Source organism: Podospora bellae-mahoneyi, chromosome 4, assembly GCF_035222275.1.
Source record: "Podospora bellae-mahoneyi strain CBS 112042 chromosome 4, whole genome shotgun sequence".
Lineage (NCBI taxonomy): Eukaryota > Fungi > Ascomycota > Sordariomycetes > Sordariales > Podosporaceae > Podospora > Podospora bellae-mahoneyi.
In genome coordinates this window covers 3,155,707-3,174,537 of record NC_085883.1, presented here as the reverse complement: position 1 = coordinate 3,174,537, position 18,831 = coordinate 3,155,707, and the positions used below count along the sequence as shown (strand labels likewise).

At 53.3% G+C, this 18,831-nt stretch overlaps 5 protein-coding genes and 2 non-coding genes across 7 annotated transcripts; 2 read left to right on the top strand and 5 right to left on the bottom strand.

Moving 5' to 3' along the window:
* Positions 1 to 488: 488 nt before the first annotated feature.
* On the top strand, positions 489 to 2,027 carry QC761_406180 (uncharacterized protein; the record flags this gene model as incomplete). The annotated part of the gene is made up of 1 exon (XM_062878892.1): positions 489 to 2,027. One exon carries the CDS (start codon positions 489 to 491, stop codon positions 2,025 to 2,027), a length of 1,539 nt encoding a protein of 512 aa, XP_062732640.1.
* Positions 2,028 to 2,326: 299 nt separating this feature from the next.
* On the bottom strand, positions 2,327 to 2,398 carry QC761_0070170. The gene has a single exon. It is a non-coding gene; the product is annotated as a tRNA-Glu (tRNA).
* A 584-nt stretch (positions 2,399 to 2,982) lies between these two features.
* QC761_0070160 lies at positions 2,983 to 3,056 on the bottom strand. The gene has a single exon. It is a non-coding gene; the product is annotated as a tRNA-Asn (tRNA).
* Positions 3,057 to 3,145: 89 nt separating this feature from the next.
* Positions 3,146 to 5,306, bottom strand: QC761_406190 (uncharacterized protein). The gene is made up of 4 exons (XM_062878893.1): positions 4,223 to 5,306; positions 4,101 to 4,165; positions 3,789 to 4,044; positions 3,146 to 3,716 (listed from the first exon to the last, which is right to left on the bottom strand). The coding sequence occupies exons 1-4, from the start codon at positions 4,475 to 4,477 to the stop codon at positions 3,297 to 3,299; spliced, it is 996 nt and encodes a 331-aa protein (XP_062732639.1). The 5' UTR covers positions 4,478 to 5,306; the 3' UTR covers positions 3,146 to 3,296.
* A 1,996-nt stretch (positions 5,307 to 7,302) lies between these two features.
* Positions 7,303 to 8,930, top strand: QC761_406200 (uncharacterized protein; the record flags this gene model as incomplete). The annotated part of the gene is made up of 3 exons (XM_062878894.1): positions 7,303 to 7,857; positions 7,913 to 8,155; positions 8,208 to 8,930. The coding sequence occupies 3 exons, from the start codon at positions 7,303 to 7,305 to the stop codon at positions 8,928 to 8,930; spliced, it is 1,521 nt and encodes a 506-aa protein (XP_062732638.1).
* A 925-nt stretch (positions 8,931 to 9,855) lies between these two features.
* QC761_406210 (uncharacterized protein) lies at positions 9,856 to 12,466 on the bottom strand. Its single transcript, XM_062878895.1, has 4 exons — positions 11,452 to 12,466; positions 11,025 to 11,387; positions 10,147 to 10,971; positions 9,856 to 10,073 (listed from the first exon to the last, which is right to left on the bottom strand). The coding sequence occupies exons 1-4, from the start codon at positions 11,755 to 11,757 to the stop codon at positions 9,954 to 9,956; spliced, it is 1,614 nt and encodes a 537-aa protein (XP_062732637.1). The 5' UTR covers positions 11,758 to 12,466; the 3' UTR covers positions 9,856 to 9,953.
* A 109-nt stretch (positions 12,467 to 12,575) lies between these two features.
* Positions 12,576 to 18,808, bottom strand: QC761_406220 (uncharacterized protein). The gene is made up of 6 exons (XM_062878896.1): positions 18,453 to 18,808; positions 16,358 to 18,345; positions 15,165 to 16,294; positions 13,178 to 15,107; positions 12,729 to 13,077; positions 12,576 to 12,664 (listed from the first exon to the last, which is right to left on the bottom strand). Exons 1-4 carry the CDS (start codon positions 18,553 to 18,555, stop codon positions 14,006 to 14,008), a joined length of 4,323 nt encoding a protein of 1,440 aa, XP_062732636.1. The 5' UTR covers positions 18,556 to 18,808; the 3' UTR covers positions 12,576 to 12,664; positions 12,729 to 13,077; positions 13,178 to 14,005.
* Between the last annotated feature and the right edge of the window lie 23 nt (positions 18,809 to 18,831).

Genomic DNA, 18,831 nt, shown 5'->3' with positions numbered 1-18,831 from the left:
TATTCTCTTTTCTCCCGGCCAAGTCAAAAAGGAAGGCACTTGTTCCCCACCTAGAGGTTCTGTTGTTGGGTTGCTGGGAGCTGATAAGATGTCCCGACTCCGGCCACTTGAGGATTTGTCTCCCAACAGCTCAGCTTTTGGCCCGTTGATCACTTTACACACCAACCGCGCAGGAGCAGCCCAACCTTCGTTATCATGACTGACATTCTGGGGGCCATTGACACTTCTATCAGCCTGGACGAAAGGCTTCGCAGTTTTGTCAACAGTTACGCGGGGGCTGAAGAAGCGGCTGCCCCAATGCGTCTTTTTGACGGCCAACTTGGAACTATGAGGCTGAAACTCTTGCGTCGCGGTTTGAACAGCAACCAAAACAACTTCGCCAGTAACGACATAGCGACTATTCGAAGCGCCATAACAGAGCTCCACAGCAAGCTCGATAAGGCTATTGGATTGGTGCCGGATCCGCAACAGGGTTAGAAACCACAGTCATGAACGAATTTGAGACCATAAATGGTGGGATCGACAACCTACAGAGCATCGTCAATCTCGCCATGCACATTCTCAAGCTGAAGCCGCTCAACCACGGACGTGAAATCAAACTTATTTTACACCAGGGTCATGAAGAGCAAGACTTGGGGTCAAGGGGGTATTCCACCATGGCGGTGCTGCCCCCGAGTTATCGTTCCGATCATCCGGTGCGAGTCTATGTGGAAACCTACAGAGACTCTTCAAAGGCAACAGCGCTCGCCAGACACATTGCCACGAGACTGTGGTGGACGTTCGACAACTTGGAGAACACGAATTTTTTGCGGGGAGTTCTGCCCTGTATTGGTTTTGATGGGCACAGGGTGATCTATTTACTTCCAAAGGACTCAAAAGATCAACAAACCTTGAGGAGGTTGATCGACAGCAAGAAAGTGTCCCTCGAGGCGCGGTTCTCCCTGGCACTCCAGCTCGCGAAAGTGGTACTCAAGGTCCATTCCGATGGGTTGGCTGCGCACTGTTCTATCCGCAGCAACACCACTCTGTTCCTCACCTCTGACGGAACGCGGGTTTCAGAGGTACCGGCGCCGCCCGAGCCGCCCGAGGCAGCTGCACCACCGGGGGGGGGACTTGTCAGACGCAACACCTTGAAGCAAGGCATCAACCGGGTTGGTACGGGTATCAAGGAAATTGGCACAACCATCAAAAGAACAATGAGCTTCAGTGCAAGAAAAAGGGACAGAGAGGATATCGAGGATAGGAGGTCGAGAGACAGAGGTGCGGGTAACAGGGCGGCTACACGGAAGAGCAGTCAAGAAAGCTTACGGAAACGCAACGTACCGCGGAAAGTGAAGAGAAAAGGGGCTATCTGGCCGGGAGCCCGGTCAAACGACAGCTCGGAGGACTTGCCTGACTCAATTTGTGACGAACAGGATAAGATGGCAAGCAAGAAGGACTCGGTCGCTCTCAGCTGTGAGGTATCAAACGCCCACGCACCGCCCAGATTTGGCAGTCAGTATCTCACTCATTGGCAACACGTTGTGCACCGCGGCGCTCCCCTCGGCAACTTTCCCAAAGATTGGACGAGAGATGTCTATCGACACCCCGAACAGCACGGTCAGACCGAAGCAACCGCCAAAATTGACCACGATATCTACAGCATGGGCGTTTGCCTCCTTGAGATTGGGCTCTGGAGGTCATTTTCGGTGCTGAAAGTTGGCAGCTTGGAACCGAGTGCGCTGGGGGAAGCTGCCGGCATGAACATAAAAGAAAACGACGAGGTGGTCGTCGTCAAGCAGAACCTAGTGGAGATTGCGAGGAGGGAGCTACCAGTGCATATGGGGGAAAGGTACGCTCAAGTTGTGGCCGCGTGTTTGACCTGTCTAGATACAGACGAGATAGGTCCAAATCCAACGTGGGGAGAAGGCTTGGGAAGTGTCAATACTTCCGAGGGAGCAAAATGCAGCAGATTCAGGAAGGTTGTCGTTTCTCCCCTTGAGCACCTTGGTGATGCATTGACCGAAAGGTCTGCGGACCACGAGTGAGCGCTGAAGGGTACATATCTGGCACTGTAGTTTTTAAATAGTATCTTCAATGTTTTGGTAGATGCACGTATGATTTCATTCTCTTCCCAGAGCCTTGAGATTCGACAGTTATATAAGAAGCTCCCTTGAATTTGCTGTGTAGTCTTGAAAAGTCCACCACCACCTCACGAGAAGATATATTTGAAACAAGATCCTGGCATCTCTCTCCTGTGCTTTTGACTTTGGCTTCGTTTCGCGAGGTAGACTACATGTGGCATGATTCCAACGCTCTCATCAACAGCAAGCGATTCACCGCTGAATCCGGTATAGTGTAACGGTTAACATATCGCGTTTTCACCGCGAAGCTCGGGGTTCGATTCCCCGTACCGGAGTTCGATTCCATCGCCAACATCTTTTGCAGTGTGTGCTGGCGATGTTTGTTTTTGGCGTTTTGCCCCCTTTCTCATAAAGTTTTGTGATCATGCACTTGTTCCTTCCTCCTTTGCGAAAGACAAGGTGCGTTCGTTCCGTCCTCTTCTTTTCTGCGACAGGCGGTTCCACTCCATGTGGGCTCCACTTCTCTGCATTCGATCGTTCTTTCTTCAACAGACTCAAGAATCAAGATGCAGGACTACTTCAATTTGACATGGAAAGATGCATTTCATCTTTTTTTTTTTTTGACAGCCTGTATATGACCATTCATTATCCTGGATCAAGCCACTTCATTCCAATCTCATCTTCTTGCGAGATTCAAACAAGGATACCCGCAGTTAAAAACCCGCTTGGGTCAACATTGGAAAGCCAAGAAAAAGTTGAGAGGTATGGTGCTGGGAATAGCCTCACTTTGAGCAGAGCAGACAGAATCCGCACCATCTGCAAAAAACTAACCACCAAACAGCCAAAAAGGTATGGTTTCCCCACCAAACACCTTCAATCTTCATGTTGAATGGTAGAGCAAGAGAAAAAGATATCAGAACTCCTCCGGGAAGGCTCGAACTTCCAACCTCCTGATTAACAGTCAGACGCGCTAGCCAATTGCGCCACAGAGGATATCTTGCTGTGTTGTTTGCAGTCAGATGTAGCCCTTATATTATTGCTGCTCTTCTTGTCTGTTATGATATCACAATAGGGGTGGAAAAGGTGGTCCTCTGCGCTGTCCGACAAAGCCAGAGCAAAATTATTCTACTATTATAAGGCTACCTGAAGCACGAAAGAAAGATATGAACTGGTATCTATCCGTCTTCGTCTCGTATAAACATTGAGGGTAATAATGAGCGGGGTTGCATGTGCTTAAAGCAGCAGACCAAACACACCTACCATCAGACCCATGACGCACCCTGCCAGGGATACCTCCACCGATCTGATACCGGCGCCAGTTCCTCCGTTACCATTAACATTATCGTTACCATTCCCGCCTCCGGGAAGAGCGTTGGTGATGGCAGGCGGGATCGGAAGGGTCCCTGTGGCTGTTGGGCTTGTGGTGGTGGTTGTGGTGGCATCGATCAGGTCATCAATTCCACCAAAACTAGCAGTTGGCTCCGGTGCTCCGCTGTCGACGTCGTCATCGCCATCGGGGGTTGGAAGAGCCCTGGGAGTCGACGTGGTAGTGGGCGTGGTGAACGTGATAGGGTCCTCTGTGAGAGACGTGTTTGGTCGGCACGTTCTTCCGTCTCTGCAGCAGCCACTTCCTGTGAGGCAGTAGTAGCCATCCTGACATCAAGGACTTAGTTAAACGTTCGACTAACTGGAAACTGGATAGGGGTTAGAAGAGAGCATACGTACCTCGCAGTAACGTCCAGTTCCTCTGTTGCAGCACGTCCCATCTTCAGGGATGCAGTAGCCAGTGTCACATCTCTTGCGTCCAGCACCGCAGGTGGTGGTGCTCCCTCCGCTAGAACCGCCCCCACTGCTTCCTCCACCACCACTGCTTCCTCCACCACCACTGCCAGCGCGTCGGCATGTGTTGGTTGTTGTGCATTCGTAATTGGCATCGCAATAGCCTCCGCCTGGGCAGCAGACGCCACTGGAGGGCATGCATCTGTTGAAGAAAAGTTACAAAAACATATCAAGTGTGAGATAAAGATAAGAACATACCCCCTATTGCACATCACTTCCCCCGGATCGCAAGTCCCACCGACGCCGCTGCATGTTCGTCCCTCCTATGGTCTTCGTCAGAATCACTTCGTAAGTCATTGTACAATAAAAAGTCAACATACCCGGCAGCACCCAGAAACAGCCATGCAGTAGTAACCAGCATCGCAATATGTGCCTCGTGATATGCAGCAGACACCGCTGAGCGGAATGCACCCATCCAAACACCACTTCTCTCCTGATCTGCATGTGCCGGTCTGTCTGGTCAACCTCAAGAATCTGAGACCGCCCGGGTTGGGAGACGTCTCGGGGACCATCTCGAGGTGGTTCATGGCAATGCCGCTGAGGAGGGCGCGAACGGTAGTCTGCCCGACGAGCATGTTGGCGGTTGTTGTCCTTGGAGTCTTCTATGCCGTGCTGGATAGAGATGTGGTAGCTATGAGATTCGCTGGCGGCTTGGAAAGCAGGAACCGCACCAGCGAAATAGAAGAACGAGAAGAGAACCACCCAGCTCAAGAGCCCGAGGGCGCGTCTCTTTATCACTTCTTCCCCAAAGTCCCTACCCTCCATCACTGACCCAAACCACCCAGCCCCATGTGCCCTCTTCATATGCACAATCCCTGACCTTCCCATCCAAAAACAAGGGTCCAACTCCGCACATCCCCTCAAAGCTGAACTTTCCCATGGTTCCATTCTCTCAGAGCCTCGCCCTAGCCAGTCGTGTCGGTGTCTAGCCCAACCCATCGGTCAGTGGTCACTGCCTGCCGTGCTACCAGGAACCCAATCCTACATCTCCACCCACCATAAAAGCCTCTTACTTCATAAACTTAAGCGGAAAATAAACCGCCCTCTGCAGTAGCGTCAACGCCTGCTGCCCAACGGCCAGCCACAGGCACACGTCCCCAGATTACAGGACCAAAAGAGGCTTATTCCCTGGTGCCAAGACCAGAGCTGACCCGCGTCCTTGTAAAAAGGTTTATCAACCTCGGACAAGAGTTGGGCCGTGGAATGGGAGGTATTACTGCTTGAGCCGCAAGAATCCTGCATAGGACCCCTGCATGGTTCGCTGTAGCCTTCTCTTGGCGGTGCCAGCGTGTCGGGGGGGCTGTGTCGTTTACCTCCAGCGTTTGATTGGTGACAGTGATGAGGGGAGAGTTGCTAGTTGTTGGGGAAAGGTTGTTGATCTGCATGTGTCTCGGTCATTGAATTAGTGATAGCAGGTATCGTGGCACGTCAGATTGTGGACAGGAAAAGTTGAGGCAGTGACATTGCGGGAAAGCTTGTGGAAGATGGCGAATACCTACCTTACAATACGCATCATGTCAGCTGTCTTTGAGGAAGCCGCCAAGTTGATATTGATATTGTCAAAACCAACGAACTGAACCGAACCAGCAAGATTGGGCATGATAGACTTTCAGCCTCAAAGGTACCAGGCTGTTCGTGTTATTTGGTATAAGATACACTAACATATACAGTCACCTATCCAGTCCACCTATCCCATCCGCCAACTACTTTTCTCCAACGCACTGGCTGCACCTGCACTCCGCAAAATCCAGTCCATCCATCCAGTCCACCACCGCCGCCCACCAATCCCGAAAATAACCTTCCGGATACTTCGTTGATTATCGCCGCGTCGTCCATCTGAGATGTAATAGTCCCGGCGATAGCATGCCTCAGAATTCGCAGCATCTTGGCCTGTTAGTGTTTTATTCCGCAATGCCAGTTGAAGGAACATCTTGAAATGGAGGAACATACAGGTCCTGCACTCTCGGTAAGTCCAGTGGGCAAAGTGCCCGCACTCGAAGTGATAGTTTGGGATTTTGAAGCACGCTGTAGATCTGACTGGGTTTAGCGATAGAACCGGTGTTTTGTTGTGTTGGGATCTGTTGCTCGCAGTAGACTTGCCTAGGTGGTTTGTCTTTGAGCAGATGAACTTGCAGAAGAGAAGAATTCAAGGTCTATTCATCTAGAAGCTGTAAAGTTGTGCTTCAGATGTTCAAAAGTCCATGTTGATCAAAAGGCTAATCATTTGTGGCTTCAACATGTGTACGCTCTGATGAATTTCTGCGTTGTAGCTAGAACCTTGTTTCTCCAAGTGATGGGAGTGGTTTTTTATCTAGGCGTTGAAGCTTCAGTTGATCTGGGACAGTCGGGACATGTTTAGATCCTGGATGGCACGCACACAACTGGAGACCGTAGCTCACTGGCGGAAATGCTGCGGATCTCAGGCTGTTGGACTGAGATGATGACTTCCTGATTGTTTAGCTGCAAAGACAGCAAGGCTTTACAACATCAAACATCAGTTCAACAGCAAAATAATTGCTCTCCAGATCAAGGTATGTGGCTACCTACCCAGGTACCATGGTTTAAGCCTTGCTTTTTTCATACCCGTGACCTTCTCAGCCGACTCACTCAGAGCGGTGGCCGTTATCCAGGTCCCCGGTCCCCGGTCCCCACTTACAAGTCATCGAACACTCACACGGACACTTTTAAAGGCCAAAAGCATAACTTTATCGGTTTTAAGCGTAAAAAGATGGATTAAATTGGGAGAGAAGCGCGTTTAGTATGAAAGAGCTATTGAGTTTGATATATATCGATTTATCTGCTTTGAAGAAGGCCATTGACTTTAGCATATTTTAAACCTTTAAGTGTATTTTTATAAAATAATCGTATACCACTTGGCGTGGACCTGAATAACCAACAGCCTCAGGGCAGACCATCAGACTTACACCACAAGCCCGCTCATCCCAAATCCATCCCTTGACCCCCCGTGATCGTCACAACAAAGAGGTTTAGGGGTCAGCAGCCGCCCTTATCAACCCTAACCCCACCCACCCCGAGACACCATTGCTCCTCCCCTTGCATATGACCCCATCTAGTCGGTATCTCAATCACACAATGTCTCAGATCGACCCCTGAGGTCCTTTCGTCCAAGAAGACGCGCAATCAACCACCCACTCATGATACCGTAAATAGCATCATGTTGTAAGAGCAACACACTGTGTTGTGCGTAACTCGGGAGCAGCTCCCTACCAAGTGGGGTCCACGTCTGATGCCAACGATCCCACTCATTCTGTTCGCTCCTCCCACGCTCAGAAGACTTGGGTGAGGATTTCAAATATAAACACCTACTTTGACGGGACTGTGTTTGCCTTGTGCTCTCCCCTCACAATCAAGAATAGGTATCTTGCCTGTCATAAACATCATGCCCGACGCAACCGACCCCGCTCCTGACACAAACATGACCCCCTCCGTCAACAACCCCAGCTCCGGTTCTAGTCCGGCCCCGATCATCCTCCGCTCTGCCACCCCAGAGTCGGAGTTCAACTCTTTGATCTTCTCCCGCATCTTCAACCACCGCCGCCCCGATCTATCTTCCTCTACCATCCCCTGGCAGCACTCCCGTCACCCACACGCCTATTGCAAGCCGCTGACTGTCTCTGACGTTGTGGCGTGTGTTGATTATGCTAGGAAAAAAGATAAGCGAATTGCCATCCGCAGCGGGGGCCACAGCTGGGCCTGTTGGTCGATTAGGTATGACTCGATCCTGCTGGACATGATCGACTTTGAGGGAGGGGTTGGGTCGATCAGATGGGAACGCGAGATGGGTGAGGGGGTGGTGAGCTGTGGTCCGGCTGTGACGTCGGGGGGGTTGAATGAGTTTTTGGCGGAGGGGGGCAGGATGTTTCCTGGGGGTCATTGTCCTGATGTCGGGTTGGGGGGTTTTTTGCTGCAGGGAGGGATGGGGTGGAATTGCAAGGTTTGTCACGGTGCCCGGCTTGTTCGAATGTTGTTTTTGCTGATTCAAACGACAGAACTGGGGTTGGGCGTGTGAATATGTGGTGGGAGTTGATGTCGTGACGGCTGGGCTCGAAGTCTTGCACATAAACGAGACCAAAAACAAAGACTTGTTTCACGCTGCTCGGGGTGCGGGGCCAGCCTTTCCTGCTGTCGTGACGAGGTTTTATATGAAAACTCTGTCTCTGCTCCCGATGTGGCAGTCGCTTTATTTCTTTGATATCACCAAGTTTAAAGAGGTGCTGGAGTGGTTGATCAAGGTATCCTCTCTTCCCATCTTCTCGATCTTCCCCACACTAACACCCGCCACAGCTCTCCCCAACCGCCTCCCCAACCCTCGAAATCGTCCTCGTCTCGTCCTTTGTCCCCCAATCCTCCCCCACCCCAACCCTCACGGCAGTCTTCACCTCCTTTGCCCCCTCCCACACCGCCGCTCTTTCAGCCTTAACCCCCATCCACACCTCCCTCCCATGCCCCCCCTCCGCCAGCCCAAACCACCCCAGCCGCTTCTGCGAACCTACCTCCCTTCCAGAAGAATACGCAGCCCAACTAGCCGGAAACGCCGCCCCCGGCTTCCGCACCCGCTCAGACAACGCCTACCTCTCCAACGACCTCTCCCCGGCACAAGTCGCTGCCGCGCTTGACCCAGCGTTTTCATCCCTTCCGACAAAGCAGAGCACCGCGCTGTGGTTCTCGATGAATCCTACTTCGAGGAGGGCCTGGAAGGGGAACATGATGCTTAGCATGCAATCTGATCATTATTTTTCTGTGTATGCTGTTTGGGAGGAGGAGAAGGATGATGGGGTGTGTGATGGCTGGGTGAGGGATGTTTTTGCCAGATTGGAGGAGCAGGAGGGGACTCTTGCTGGGAGTTATCTTGGGGATGCCGACTTTCAGTTTAGGAAGGCGGGGGGGAAGTTTTGGGGGGAGGGGAGGGGTGATCCGGGGGATGTGAGGGCGAAGTGGGATGGGGAGGGGAGGATTTGTGGGCTCTTGGAGGGGCATGAGGCGTTGGGTGAGGGGGTGAGGGGGTGAGGGGGGGGGATGAATATGAGTTGATCTGGGGAGGTGGTGAGATCTTAGGGGGTATGGTTCGGGGGAGGGAGAGGTGGCGTGGGGGTTGGTGACGGGTGTCTTCTCGTCCTTGGTTACCTAGGTAGGTAGGCAGCATGTGGTTAGTCATGATTTGTCGACTAGAGCATTTGGAACAGAGAAAATGGACTTGGGACTATGCCTACCATTAGTTAGCCAGCCTGTGTTTCAAAAACCATCGCACGGTCTTGATCTACTCGTCCAATATGGATCGTGCCAGAATGAAACTTGATGGCCAGGCAGTCAAGCGTCAATGTGCAACCCAGAAACCAAGGTGGCTTTGTCCTCTTTGGCAGAGAGCCGCAACTTACGCCAACCACGTATGGGATCCCTTTGAATCTTCCCTATCTCCGCCTTTCCCAGCCAGCGTGCCTTGCTCCCCACGGAAAACTCCAACCAACTCCAACAACCCAATCCAAAGACATTCCATCCACAATGTGCACGAAAATCGAGGTCGCACTCAAAGCGTGCGGACAACTTTCAAAAGTGGAAGATTAATAAAAAAAATGCGGTAGGCCTCTTGTTTCCAGCCCTCAATCAATCTGGCGTCGATAGGTACTGACAGACAATGCGGATCGTCGACTACGGTGTTCCCGGTTCCCATAATTACAACATTGACCCTGCCAAAGTTGAGGTAAGCAATATTGGGAACCTCATGAAAGAGGGTTGTCCCTACGTTGAGAAGGATGCCGAGAGGAGAAACGAGGAGTTGCTAGCGTATGTGGATACGTTCCAGTATTGATGGCAACATATAACTCGGTGATGGGCATTCCGGGGGCGGGGGGAGGATATAGTGTTTGCAAGGATAACACCTGGATGAACACACTTGTTTGAACTTTAGTGCCTAGGAGGAAAGAAATGCATGCACTGATTTTTGAATAAGTGGTATTTGTTTCATGATCATAACCATATACACCCCCGTTCCAAACCCAAACCAACCCCCAAACCATCCAATCAACCCCAAACTCAAGCCTTCCCCTCGGGCTTCACCAACTCCCTCAACTTAAACCTCGTGATAAAATTATTCTGCTTCACAAACCAAGCATTCACAATCTCCCACTCAGAGTTCGGATCATCAAATCGAATCTGGTTTTTTTTTTGTTTCATGTCAGCATCACCACACTCGCTCCCCGTCCCTTTTGATTAGGAAAAAACATACCTCAAACCTCCTCAACATACTCGGTACCAACTTGTAAATCTCCAACAAGCTGATGTTCTTCCCAATACACGTCCGACTCCCCATCCCAAACTGCAGCATGCACCCATTCATCCCCTTCAACCTCTCCCCATCCGTCTCATCCACCCACCTCTCCGGCCTGAACTCCTCCGCATCCTCCCCCCAGACTTTCTTATCTCTGTGCAAAACCCAAGCATTACACCCCACAATCGTCCCACCTCTCACCCAATGTCCTGCAATTTCAAGCCCCGGCTCGGGCACGATCCGCTCCATCGGCAACCCAGGCGCAGGATGAAGCCTAAAAGCCTCCTTAACGCACGCATCAAGGAAAGGCAGCGTCTGGCTCTCGTGCCAGGTCACCAGTCCAGTCTCGTAATCCGAAAACCTCCCCTCCCTCGCAGCGTCATCGATCTCCCTCAGCAACCGCGCCAACGCCCTCGGGGTCTTGTGCAAAAAGTAAAACACCGCCGACAGGGAAATGGCCGTCGTCTCCGAGCCCGCAAAAGCCATGCTCACCGCCATTGTCTGAACCAGCGTATCGGTCATGAAGTCAGGTCTGTTCTCCCTGGCGGCCAAGAACTTGGACAGGAGGTCAGGAGATTTCACTCCCAACGGCGGCTTCTCCGACGTGGGCAGCAGAGGCTTCGTTTCAGGTGACGCCGACTCCAGCTCGGGAAGCCGCTCCGCCATCCTTGCGCGGGCGAACTTGGCGACGGGAAAGGTGGTGTCGAGGATGCCCCATTCGCCCAGCTTGAGGTAGAGGGGGTTTTTGAGGAAGAGCTTGTCCAACAGGGGGATTTGGCCGATCTGCAGCACGTCAGAACCGAGTCTTGGTGGACAGGAAAGAAAAGGGGACACACAGGAGCGACATAAAGGAATAGCTTGGTGAGATATGCCACAATCCCATCCACATCCTCGTTCCTCTCAATGAACCCGTGCCTCTTGCTGTAGGTAATCTCCCCAATCACATCAAACGCGTAGAACTGCAGCCACTGCGTGAAGTCACAGGCCTTCGGGGTGTCAATGTACAGCTTCTCCGTCTGCTTCAGGAACAACTTTGTGGTGTTGTCGACAAAAGGCTCGTACTGCACCAGCTGGGACATGGCAAACGCCCCGTTGACGCAGCGGCGAAACTGCATGTGGAAGTCGTTGTCTGTGGTGCTGAACAAGGACGGGAGGCTGTGCCCTTTGACAACTGATTGTTGAACGACATAGAAATCAGACTGGCCAAATTGTCAGCACATATCCCCCCCTTCTTCGTCACGAAAAAGACGAGGAGATAAAAACCTTGACAAATCCCTTATTCAACCCGTAAATCGTCTTCAACGCCTCCGGGTCCGCAAACGAGAGTGTGTTCGGCCCCAGCCTCACCACCGGCCCGTACTTTTTGTGCAGTTCAATCTGCGTCCTTTCTGGTCTCCGTCTGTAGACATCATAAAACCTCCACCAGTCCGTCAACGACGCCAGGAACGGCCCCGGGTATTTGTTCAGTCCATTGTGATACCTGTTCTTGACCAGCCAGGCGAGAACGACCGTGACAAGAACCGCAGGCCAGTGCTGGACCAGGAGGTGTATTATCTGATCTGTGACCATCCTTATGTGTTATGTAGGCATGTGATGTCCTAACCTGCAATGATCGAAAAGAAAATGTGTGTGCCCTGTTGAAGAGGGGTCTATCACAGTAGAGGGTGTTGAAGTTAAACGAAAGAAGAAATAAAAATGATGACAAAGTGAAAAGGTAAAAGACAAGAAGAAAAAAGGTGTCGTGATGATGTATATATGTATATAGTCATGCGGGAAAATCTCGAATTGAGCCCACATACCTACTACCTACCTGACCACCAAACACACACCTGCCGCCCATGCCGTTCAATGCCGAGAATGTCCAAGGTCAAGGCGAAGAAACAGGCAGGGGGGCCGGGGGGTTGGAAACCGAGTTGGAGTAAGGTTGTCCCCCCCCTCACCCGGGTAGCAAGACGAACGACCACTCTCAGTGATGAACTGGGTGTCTGTCCCTCGGGAAATTAATCTATTTTGGTCCTTGTCCGCCATCAGACAGTTTCCCTGGATGACGGTCCTGCAAACGGACGATCCCCGACGGCCAGCAGATATACACGGGAGGATATTGCATGTAGGACAGACCGTGCCGAACTAGCGCAGTATATATGGCTGAAGAGTGTCCCGGGAATCGTCAACTCGGAATGACGGGTAGGTAACATCTACGATATCTCTCAAAAGATGTGCTCCCTGACGACAGCACGAGGGGGAGGGGGGTTTTTCGAAGGATCGCGGAGCCGAACGGAACCAAAACTCGCCTTTTCCCTTCCCAAATCGGAAACAGTGGTCACGCTGAACTTGACACGACACACACCACCCCCAACTTTTTCGATCTGAGCTGGGGAAAAGATACCGGGGAGGGGGTTGGCTCCGAATCACCATAGGGCGATGCGGAGGAGGGGTGGCACAAGGGTCAAGGTGAAAGAAAACCCCACGTCATGAGCTGAAGAGGCGTGTAAGTCAAGCGCCGCCAAAAACTTGGGGAACCGTCTGCCGGGAGACCTGACAGTGGGTGGTGGGGCCGTGGAGCCGAGCGCATGGAGAGAGGGGAAGGGAGGCAAACCGACATTCCCCCCAATATAAATCGGCAGATGTAAGGTCCAATCGTCAATCTTGAGATATCAGCCACACAAGAGAGAGAGAGATAGTCGATGGTTTCAGTGACCGGTGGTTGCTGCTGGGAATGTTCATTCGAATACTCACGATGGTTGCGTCCTCTATGGCGGGTTTTGTCTTGTCAGCTGCCAGAAAACGCCACAACCCTCCAAACTCGCTATTCTTTACTGTTTTGTGATATGACGACGAGCTGAAAAAGAGGGTCGTATCATGTCCTGTATGCACACACACACACACACACACACACACAGAGAGAGAGAGAGAGAGAGAGAGAGAGAGAGAGAGAGAGAGAGAGAGAGAGAGAGAGAGAAAGAGAGAGAGTGTGTGTGTGTGTGCGTGTGTGTGAGAGAGAGAGAGAGAGAATAAGATCCATGGTAGCTGCTCCCCCGAAAAGGGAGGGTTACTCTCAAGATTCCCAAACTTCTGCTTGATGGATGGTGCGTGCGCCATGGACAGATATGTCCTGTGTACGGCCCATGGTAGGTAAGGTATGCCGAACCGCCCTCTCATCTCGTGGTTCGATATATCGATAATACACATGCAGCCATCGGGAAGTACGCCATTCGCCAGCACCAACCTGCAATGCATGCACCCACCTCACCTCCTCCCTATGCCAGCCCGCCAGCCTCAGGATGGGGAACCGATGAATGCATGGGCAAAAAACTGATCAGAAGCAAGGCAAGGCAAGATCCGCTACCACCAGGTACCGCCATCACAAACACCAACCAACCTTGTTTTTGCGTTTCATGGGGAGGAGGAGGCGATTAGTTCCGAAAATTGTTGGAGAAAGATGCCGGTGTCGTCAAAGGCGGAGTGATCAACCCAAAGCTGAGATCCCGCGGGAGAACACACACAAAAAAGAAAAAGGGCGGGCAGTAAAACATGTGCCGAAAAACCGTTAAGGCACATGGTCCACTAGCGCCGCCGCAGTCATGGCCACCAACTTCTTGGGCTGTTCGGCAGATGTTTTGGAGAGATACACGGCCGGGAACAAACGGACCGGAGTTGTTCTCTCTCGGGGGCGATCTCACCTTGCTTAGTAACACTTCCATTTTGAACAACTCCAACATCAAACATCACCACCAAGCCCAAAACATTGTCAAACGCAAAATCACAAACCGAAAAACAAAAAACAACCATGCAATTCCTGTTAACCCCAAAATATCTATCACGACCTCCCCAAATGAATCCCCCCCAACCCTCCGCCACTCCCCCCTGCCCCCGCCGCAAAAGCAGCCTTGACCTCCCCCCTGGGCCACTCAAACAGCACATCCCCCCCATACACATCCGTCGTCACCCTCCCAACCCTCATCTCTACCTCCCCATAAAACTTCTCGCACTCCCTCAACACCTTCATCACCAACCCACTATTACTCTGACTCGAACCCCCACCACCAAACTTGACCCCGTGATGCCCCGAAACGCCCGAACTAACACTCAGCGTGTCGCTGCTCCCCTTCTTTCCCTCCCCTCCCGCTGAAGAAGAGTCCTCATCCCCAAAGTGCTTCTCCACCCTCTTCCTCAAAGCCTCAATCCCCTTCCTCACCTCCTTCGCATCATACCCACCCAGCACCTTGTTAAACGTGCTCTTCGAGTTCGACGGCTGAGCCGCAATCCCGGCCGCCGACTTGCCCCCCGCGAGCTGAGCCTCGATGTTCTCCAAACACTCCAGCAGCTTACCCAGCGGCCGTCTCATGACAGCATTCAGATACAACCCCATGTGCTCCTGCAGCTCCTGGTTCGCCTGCTCCTTCCAGTCATCCAGCACCTCCAACCCCCTCGAGTTCTCCACCTCCTCCAGGTAGTGGTTCATATTCTCAATAAGCAGGATGTGGAAGTTGAGCGCCTCCTTGTCTTCCGGATCCGCAGAGTTGGCAATCGCAGCAGCCGTGGCGGCTGCCCCGCCGCCGCCCATGGCCGGGTTCTCTCTCGCAATCACCTTGAGCGAGTCAAACATTGACTTGAGGATGCGGTCGTACTCCCTATCTACCATCCGCCTGACCCCCAAGTTGGGATCAACATTCGTAAGCATGTTCTCGACTGCGGCGGAAAACTGGGGGAAGATGCGGATGAAGTGGATGACGCCCTTGCGCTTCTTGATCTTGACCTTTGTCTCTTCAATGGCGCGGATCTGATCGTCGACAAACTTTTTGAACTTGGCCTCGAGGTTGCCGTGGAGTTTTTGGAGCAAATTGTTGAGAAAGTCCTGGTTGGATTGTGACATTTCGGCCATCTTGCGTTCGAGCGTGGCCAAGATACCCACTCCCTGTCTGTAGACCTTGTTAGCACACACACCCATCCGTAAACCGAAAGAAGAAATCACATACAAGGGATCCATCCCCAAAACCCAATCCATCAACTGCTGCAACCCAATCTCCATAAACCCAAAAATACTCTCCATCGCCTTCGTCACCCGCCTCGCCAGCTCCCGATCCGGCTCCATCAACCGATGCCTCTTGAGGTCCCCCCCCCGTCTATTCACCGGCCTACAGGCCGCCACCAAATCCGGAAAATCCGCCTGCTCCAGCGTAGTAGCGTGGAAGAAATCCACGATGAAGTTCTGCTCCATCTCCACCAACGGCAGCAAATCATCCAGCACCCCGGCAAAAACCTCATACGGCAACGCCCTCCCATCCGGCGTCTTCTCCGCCGCAGACGACCTGCTCCCACCATCCCCCAACGGGCTCCTCAAGCTCCTCGCCAGCGTCTGGCTCCTCTTGACCGTCAACTTCCTCGCCGTCGTCGCCAGCCCCTCCTCCTTCTTCTCCTGCTGCGAAGTAAACAGCAGCTCCGCCTCATCCCCCGTCACCTTCCTCGCATTCTTCTTCCACGCGTCCATCGCCTCCTTGAACTCAGTCTTGTATATCGGGTGGCACTTGTCCTGGTAAATCTGCAGGATTCGGTTCCAGTTGTCCAGATCCACGTCCCTCGCGTACAGAATCAGCGGGCCGTACATCCAGAGGATGTCCCGTCCCACCTCGTGATTCCTCGGATCAACTTTCTTGCTCAGCGCCCCATCCAGCGCCGCCTTCGTCTCCCTGAACGCCTCGCTAAACTGCTTCTCCATGAAAATCACCAACCTCCTCATGAAAAGCGAGCTTTCGGTAAGGTACATCTCCTTCTTCTCCTGCACGATTCGCATCTGGCCGTAATTCTCGTCCAAGCCAAGTGACTGGTCCGCACTGCTCCCGTCTTCGCTCCTCCTCCCCTCGCTGTTGCCCATCGTAGGATCAATCTTGATCATGGCCTTGAACAGCGTGACCAACGAGGTCTCAATTTCCTCCACCCCGGCGGCATGCTCCAGCGGCGCCGACTTGAGCGCCTCCAGGTCGGCCTCGCTGATGGCGCAGGTCTCCAACAGCGACTCGAGTTCCTTTCTCAAAAGCTTCTGATTGGCAGCCTGCACCTGCAGACCTTGGCCTTGCGCCTCGATGTAGGCGATATCATCCGAGAGTGTCTACCGCAAGTGTCAGCAACCAACCAACCAACCCACCCTCTCCAAAACCACAGAAAAACTCACCGACAACTCAACGCTGTAAAGCGTCAACAAATTATCCAGCTCATCACACTCCCCAATCGCAAGATCGATCCCCCTCTTGATCGCATCAACCCTCTCATCCTCCTCCTGAAACCTCGCCAGCCACCCCCCCGCCTGCGCTTTGCCCATCTCCCTGTCCAGATCCGCCCTCATCTCCTCAAAGTTCCTCTGCCTCATCTGCTCGCCCGGCACCCACCCAAAGTAATCCAGCCACTTGGCAAACTCGGACGTCTTGCCGTCCAGAATCGATGGATCAATCCCCAAAGTAGCCAGGTACTTGACATCGTTCCCCGCCACGACCGACCGCTGCGGTTCCTCTGGTACCTCCTCCTTCTTCTCCTTGAAGGCGACAATGCTATCCGGTCGGCTGTTGGGGTCTGAGCCCGTGACTTTCAGCTCGGGTATGCCAGACGCAGTAGTGGCAGAGGAGCCCCTGTCGGTCGCCGTGGGGGGTGGTTCGAGAACAATCGGCTCTGGAGTCTTCACCGGGATGGGCTTGGGAGGCGCCGGTACAACGCTCGTGATACCGTCTGGCCCGTCATTGCTCTTGTTCTGGTTTTGACGCAGTCGCTCTGCTGCACCGCCCGGTCTGGGCTTGAACGCACTGACGGCCGCGGCAGCCTTCCAGATCGCACCGGCGATTTCTCCTCTAGATTTCTTGGACTTGATTCCAAAAACGCCAGGCTTCTCTTCGTCATCCACGGGGGTCTTGGGTGCTTCTGGCGTCGATTCCTCGGCTGGCACAGGTGGAGGCGTGGGGACAGCAGCCGGCACGGCAGGAGCAGGAGCAGGAGCAGGAGCAGGAGCAGGAGCAGGTGCTGGGCTGGCAGTCTGCGGTGTTGGGACAGGTGCCGGACTGGGCGCACTCACTGGCGTGCCTGCTCTCGAGATCTCTTTTGGTGTTACAGGTCTCTGGTCCATCCGAAGTGGTGTCGGGTCCCGTCTGCTCACCGAATTCTTGCGGGGGGACATGCGGTCTTGACTCCGAGGTGGAAGTGGAATACGCGCCGCAGGGCTGTTCAATGGAGCCGGCACCAAATCTCTGTCGACCTGCGTCGGCCGCAACGGATCCATGGGAGGTCTTCTCCTCTCCGGCGGTCTCTCATCCAGAGACGGAGGTGCGGGTGACGCCTCAGGGGTCCCATAGCTAGAGCCCGGCCCATTTCTTGATCCTGGCCTGAAGCTGCTGGCCCCTTCGCTCCGCGCAACAGACGAGGCCACCACCGAGTCCTGGCTCTTATTGTTGGATGCTAGCCGTCGAAGGGTAGGCAGCTCTTGACTCGGCCGGCCCGAGTCGACGCTTTGCACTGGTGAAGCTCTTCCATTCGGCGCAAGCGCGCCACGCGAGGGCATCCGTTCTGGGTATGCCGGGGCAGGTGCTGGTGTGGCCTGGGCATTGAGCATTTCCCTTCCATTATAGCCAAGAGACGAGATCGAGTTATTGGCGCTGTTGGGGGCAGAATCGGGGATGCTCGGACGGGGAGGTGGTCGGTCTTGTCGCTCCTGTCTTCGGGGTGCCTGTGCGCCACCCAACACTTGATCAAGTTCGCGCTGATCAAAACCCGTCAAGGTCGGCATGCGACCACCCGTGTATTTGGCATAGATCTTGATCAGACTTGCAATAAAGAATTTCTTTTCCTTGTCCGTCTGGGCCTGCCAGTAGTACGGCTTTCCAAGCGTCACCACGAAGCCCACGTCTCCCGCCCATGCTTGGTAGTCGTTGTTGTATGTACAGTTGGTGAAGGATTCGATCGCCGAGAGGTCATCGAGAAACCACGTTTTGCCTATTGAGAATGTTCCGTTTGGGTTTTCCTTTGATTTGTGCACGCGTACTCGGCCAGACTTGCGCACGCCGACAATGATGACGCGCGGCTTCTCGGCATTAGGGGTTCTCGCGTTGGGTGCTGGTGGTGCTGTGGGCGAAGTTTGGAACTCTGTGATCTTGATGTGTGTGATGTATGTTTCGAGCACTGATGCAGACAGATGGAGGGTCAGCAATGGTCACATGGCAAGTCCAGCACTGACTCGAAGCTATCAAGAGCTGCCGGTCTGGACGGCAACACAAGGGGAAGCTCACAGGAGCCGTCTTCGTCGCGTCTGCTGAAGCAACTTTCGACGATCCTCCTCTTCTCATCCTCAAACAACTCGGCCCGTGTCATCTCGCGACCGTTCATGGGCATGTTGTCGATGGCGGCGGGGTAGCGCTCCCGTCAAGCGTCGGACCAGGGGGGCAGTTCATCAACGAACGGGCGGCGACAGCGTTTGATGGCGAGATCGCCAGGTCATGGTTCGAGGGAGAGCGGTGTCGCGATGATGTGGTACCCGGCGGGAGCTGGAAATAAAGCAATTCTATAAGCAGATACAGGCAGTTTCAATACGATAAAAAGCTTCCCTCCGCGAGTGTGTAGCAAGGAGCTTCGTCGAGGCTTGAGGCGGAACGGCAGTCCAGCAGAGTC